General features: G+C 37.8%; 1 protein-coding gene across 2 annotated transcripts in view; it reads left to right on the top strand.

Moving 5' to 3' along the window:
• The first annotated feature begins 606 nt into the window (after positions 1-606).
• The window catches only part of kz (putative ATP-dependent RNA helicase kurz), a 50408-nt gene continuing 44663 nt past the window's right edge, over positions 607-6351 (top strand). For both annotated transcript variants that reach the window (XM_076202960.1, XM_076202961.1), the window contains exons 1-2: positions 607-909; positions 4025-4210. In XM_076202960.1, coding sequence (XP_076059075.1) covers positions 829-909; positions 4025-4210 — 267 coding nt within the window. In that variant the 5' untranslated portion in view covers positions 607-828. The remainder of the gene's footprint in view (positions 910-4024; positions 4211-6351) is intronic.

Below are 6351 nucleotides of genomic sequence, written 5' to 3'. Positions count from 1 at the left end.
TATGTTCCATACATTCACCACTCTGTGGGGAAAGCTGTACTTTTTCGGGTCTCTTTTAGGCCACAACTGTCCTTTTTGAGCTTCGAACAATGTCCTCTTATGTTTCTCTTATCCGAATTTAGTAAGTCTTCTCTATCAAGGATTTTCATACTTTTCATTATTCTGTAGATGGTCAACAAGTCTCCTCTTTCTTTCTTTTGTTCCAGAGTCGGTAATTCTAGTTTTGACAACTGTCTTCACATGACATTTTTGATAGTGTTGGGGCTATCTTCGTATCTGCTCTCTGGATTCTCTCAATTTTCATTATATTCTTTTTAGTATTGGGTGGCCATAATGTCGCTGCGTACTCCAGTTTTGGCCTTATCAGTGTGACTATAAAAGCATTTTCTTTACAATTTCTTCATCCAAATAAGTAAAAGCAAGTTATAGGTTTCACCGATAATTTTGTTTATCCGCTTGTGTATTAAGTCAAATTGACTGGAAGTATAATTATTAATAAAAAATAAATAACAGAAGTACGTGTTTTCATCTAATAGTGTGAATGGTGTTGAATCTTATAATGTAATATTTTTTTTTTAGATAGCGAGCTTTGCTTTACATAGCACACCACTACACGTGGGTCTATGTAAACAAACAGATGATCTCTGTTACCGCACAGAATTCTAACAACGTATTCGCAGTAAGACATATAAGAGCGGTATCAAAATCTGTTCTCGTTAGGTTTTGATAAGATCGAACAGAAGAAATGTTCTAGCTCAGTGGGACTCGTGTATTGATAATTTCCAAAGTTTAATAATACATGGGTAGCAGTGCACTGGCAGACTAGCCATGGGTAGACAACGACAGAAGTATAATTGGAAAGCGAGACAAATTTCCAATACAAAAGTAGATGAATCAGAACAAAAAAAGGTACGTAAAATTTCAGTAACATGTAAGAATGGATATTTAACATTAAACTTTTTGCCCAATAGGTCCTAACCTTACCACCTTGAGTACTTCGAAATTGAATTCGTCAGCTATTCACCTATTGATGCAGCTGAGATGGATCTCCACAGAGGCCAGCCAACTCTATTCCCTCCATGATCCAATGTAGTAGGCTGTTGGGTTTGAAGCTTTGGTGTCCTGGCGTGGGTATTTGGTCTAGAATTTTGGCCAGCCATGCATCCAGGTGGTGTTTCATTTGAACTTTTTACTTTGTCCTTGAAGGTTTCGGGTAATGCACCATTCAGGTAAAGGTAACAAGGTTCCCAAGTTTTGCTGGGATGGAGTTGTCTAGTTGAAAAGTTGTGGGTATTATTTTAGTTGTGTGCACCTATGCAATATAGCATTAGAAAAAAGTTATAATGTATCAACACAATATACAATTTTCTTGGCAGAAATAAAAAAAGATTGCTAAGACAGATTTTGTAAGTAATGAAGTCATGCCGGACGAAAGGTACGCCATGTTCGTTATGATAGACGCTGATGTCGAAGAAATGAAAGGATAGATTCGTCTAACCGAACTTAACCTAACCTAACCTAACGTGCAATTAGTAAATTGATACCTGTAATTTAAGGTCATCCGGATTGTTGTCGTCATGGATGTTGGCGGCCTGTTCAATCACTCTTTCTGATTGCGGGGTATATAGGTTTTTCATAGCTTGAAGGAATGCATGGATTTCAGCTCCATAGCATTCCTTTAAGAATATATAACTCGCGAGGTACTGGTAGAAGTACTGAGGGCATACGCCAGGCCTCAACTGGACCGGGCAGACAACACTTGACAAACGACAAGATGGCATCCCGATCCTATGCTAGCAACTTCGTTCGTTAGTGTATTTGCTTGTTAGTGTATTTCTGCCAAGAAAATTGCATATTATGTTCATGTATTATAATTTACAAAATTAATATTTAATTTTCTAATGCTATATCCCATCCATGTACACAACTGAACAAATTCCCAATTTTCTTAGCAGAAATAAAAAATAGAAAACCTTGCTACAAGCAAATTTACTAATGAATGAAGCCACTAGGATATGGTCCAGAAGCCATACCAGTCCAGTCACTATCAGATAATAGCTTTTATGTAGTGGACCGGGTGTTTTCCAACTCCAGGTGACGTTAATAAGCACTGTTACAAAGACAATAGGGCTTCCTTGGACTTTATGAGAGAACACGGGGTTCTGCCATCATCTGTTCATTGACAGAGGTACATTAATAATCAGGCTGTCAGTCTGTGATGACGGCAATGACGACCAGGATGATGTTTAGAATATGAGGTACCAAATTACCAAATATAGGTTAGGTTAGAATAAAATAATTTATCATACTGTAATTTCTTTTACCTCAGCATCTATTAAAAAAACTTACGTATCATTTAGCTGCCGTGACTTCGTTTGTTAGTAAATAGGTTTTAACAACTTTTTTGTTATTGATTTCTGCCAAGAAAACCATATATTACGTTGATCTATTATAATTTACAAAATTTATGATTAATTTTCTAACACTATATCATGTAGGTGTGCACAACTAAAAATATACCAAGTTGTTCCCTTGTTACCTTGTAGGTGAAACTGTGGTGTTCATGGTCCTAATTTTTTTTAGATGTTCTGGGGGTGACCTTGATATAATACAACCTTCCTCTTCTTGGGTGGGCCTTTTCTGTGATGTTGACATTATTTTAGAGCCTGTTTTCTGAATTTTTTTAGGTAGAGATAATGATGTACCTCTGTGCTGATAGGGTACAGATGTAGCTTTACAAGTCAGTCCTAGTAGCTAAGGTGTTATAACCAACCCCTGGATCTTGCTTGTGAAAGATTGTTGTGAGCATTCCAGCTCTGTTATTTCTGAAAATTTGTTTTAGGACCTGAGTTGACAGCAGTATTCAAGATAGGGTAGCACTAATGATTTCCATAGAGTTATCATGCATTCTTCACTTCTTGTGTGGAAAGTCCTTAGGATCCAGCCTGATAACTGCCTTGCTTTCCTTGTTATTTTTGTAATATAGTGTGAGAAATGGCATCTTTGCTATGTTGCTGTAGGGCCAACTCAACCCATCCACTTGACCAACTTGGCCTGCCATGTATATACATGTCATGGTACCTGAAATAAATAACTAATCAATACAAGGATTTATTTATCCATTTTGATGATGCTTTAGCTGGTATTTAATTTTCAACAAGATTCTTGTGGAAAACAAGATAGCTGTCTAGCCCCACCAGAGATAGAAGCCTGGTGATATCTCAAGTCTTGCAAGATTGATAATTATGTTGCATTGCAGGCATTTTCATCTCAGAGGAGACTTTTGCATGACTACATTAAAATGACACCTGCAATTGCTCGTCAATTATGTCAGCATGCATTATGTTTGTCAACCATGTCATTGTCAACAACAATGCTTGTTGTACAATGCTACCTGTATTTCATGCTCAGTCAAACAAAATAGCTAGCTGCTAATTGCATGGGGCTGAGTTGACGTCTGTATGGGCCAAGTTGGCATCTCTGTATGGGCTGAGTTGCCAGGCAACCCACATGTTTACCTCCAATTCTTTTTACCACTTCCTTGGTCTCAATCTAACCTAACCTCAATATAACTTAACCTCAATCTAACCTAAACATTCCATAGAAATAATAGATCTTGCAAATGCAAAAAGAAAGAAAAAAATGCATTTGCTCGTTACTGGAATTGAACCAGAAAGTAACTATTCTTATTTCTTATTAGGGCTAACTGAGTCTGTTACTGTAGGCCTGTAGTATTGACCTTGTAGTCACTTTTAGTTGCAAATGTATTGAGAATTTCACATCTTTCAAAATTAATCTAATTTGTCTATGTGACTATTAAACTGCTGCCCTTTTGACCAGCTTCCTTCTTCACTTAACTCCTCACCTGCATTTTAATTTTCATTACTTTCATTACTCTTAGCTGTATGTGCACTTCCCAGTTTGCAGTAAATTATATCTGTGTGTTTGGATAGATATTGCATGGCATGTTAAAATGTAGTACTTAGAGCATTAATTTGTATTTCAGTATATCTTCTCTTTCCAGATCAAGGTTGAAAATCTTCAATGTAATGAGGACAAGTTTGATGAAAGTAATGCCCTTGTTTTGCCATCCAAGAAAAGGAAGACTAAGAAACTAAAGGACAAGAAGGCTCCCCCAGTAAAATTATTGTCCAAAAAACAAAGGAAAAAGTTAGAAAAAATTGTGGACTTGAAGAGGAAAAAATCCGAGGTACTGTATTTTGTAATGATATAGAAGCGGAACCTCTATATTGAAGTAACCCTTAATTCCAAGAATCTAACATTATTTTTCTTAATTATTCCTATATTTAAACATTGCTCCAATAAGTGAACCAAAGTCAGACCTTTGTTATAAGAACAACAGTGATTGTCATACTGTTTACAGAGAATTACAGTTAACTTCCATCAGATAAATCTATTTTTAGTTAATATTACCATCAATAAATTAAATGAACCATATTTGATCATATCTGCAAGTTTGAAAGCATATATGTTATGCCATGGATAAACAGTCATGACTGACAACTCAAGCTACAAGACACCATATTTGTTTTTGCACTTTATATACATACATATACCAAGGGCTTTTTCCCCCTTACGAGGGATGTAGCCACAGTCAAAAGGCATAAATCCACACCCACCCATTTCATCCCCAGCCACTCCACTCCCATTCACCACCCCTCCCTCTCTCTTTCCTTGGCGACTCCTGGATGATGGGTCATCCCTGCATCATGCCCATTGCCATGGGTCAGAAGCAATGCAGCAAGACACAGCACATCCACAGCAATGCTGCTTCATTTAATTGGTGAAACACACAATAACTAACATGGCATTTTGATTATCTTGATATTGAGAGTCAAATGCTTTCAAACTTGCAGATATGATAGAATGTAGGCTAACATGGTGTCTCATAGCTACGGGTGTGAGACTTGGAAACTAATGAAAGCGATGGAGATAAAGTTAAGGACTGCACAAAGGAGAATGGAAAGATCAGTGATGGGAATAACACTGAGAGACTGAAAAAGAGCAAGTTGGGTGAAAGAGCAGACAAGAGTGAAAGATATTGTGGAGGTGGTAAAAGAGAGGGAATTGGGCAGGTAAATTAGTGCGAATGATTGATGAGTGATGGAGCAAGAGTGTTACTGAGTGGATGCTCAGAGATGGGAAGCATGGAAGAGGGAGACCAGACAGAAGGAGGAGAGATGAGATTGAGAAGTTTGCAGGAGTGATGTTGGAGAGGTTGGTGCAGTCATGTGAATCATGGAATGCTACGAAATAGGCCTCTGTCCAGCAGTGGACTAAGGATGGCTGATTTGATTTGATTGATTGAACCAAATAAAGTGAATTTGATGGGAATTGTCTGTAGTTCACTCTAGTTGTTGGGAAATAGTACCCTTGCCATACCATCTGTTGTCCCTCCCATCTTAGCTCCTTTGTGCCTTAGTCTATTCTGTGTTGGTATTGCCTCAATATTGGATGGTAACTTGAACATATTTGTGGAAGTGTAGTTATTGCTTCTCTTAGGAAGAATTTTTTCTGTGTGGTTAATATTTGGAGGGATTTGATTGGATAGGGAGTTTAATGGTTGGACATGAAGTGCTTGTTTTGTAATCTGACTATGAATGTGTTTGGATGTATTGTGTGGTGTGCATATGGTAGGTTGTTGATGTTTGAATTGCTGCTGGTGTGTTATTTGTTGTATTCAGGTGGTTGTGTTTGTGTTATGTAATGAGTTGGATGAAGAGGGTTAAGGGCTCTTGCATAGAACTATATATATTGTTTTCATATAATGATTTGTAGGGAGAATTTTGGTTTCTGTACATAGTTATTCTATTGGGGTGGTTTTGGTGCATTTGGTCATCATCAGTTTAGTATTTGTCTTACCACAAAAGTAAGAGAAAGTGTGAGAAAGCTATAGGAAAAGGTAAGGATGTTTTTTGGGCTTTTATGGATTTGGAAAAGGCTTATGACAGGGTAGACAGGAAGGCACTGTGGGAGGTATTGCAGATATATGGGATAGGAGGAAAGCTTTTAGGAGCTGTCAAGAGTTTTTACGAGAGTAGTAGAGCTTGTGTTAGGATTAGAAATGGAGAGAGTGAGTGGTTTGAGGTAAAGGTGGGACTATGTCAGGGATGTGTTATGTCGCCCTGGCTGTTCAATCTGTATGTGGATGGGATGTTGCGAGAGGTGAATGCAAGGATAGTGGGTCAGTGGTTGGAGATGGTTAAAGAAAATGGAGAAAAGTGGGAAATAAGCCAGTTGTTGTTTGCTGACAACACTGTGCTTGTAGGAGGATCAGAGGAGGGATTGAGGAAGTTAGTGACAGCATTTGGGGAGGTGTGTGAAGAAGGA

The sequence above is a fragment of the Oratosquilla oratoria genome, chromosome 19, assembly GCF_046742065.1.
Source record: "Oratosquilla oratoria isolate Oo_2021 chromosome 19, ASM4674206v1, whole genome shotgun sequence".
NCBI classification, from domain to species: domain Eukaryota; kingdom Metazoa; phylum Arthropoda; class Malacostraca; order Stomatopoda; family Squillidae; genus Oratosquilla; species Oratosquilla oratoria.
This window is presented reverse-complemented; position numbering and strand designations above follow the sequence as displayed.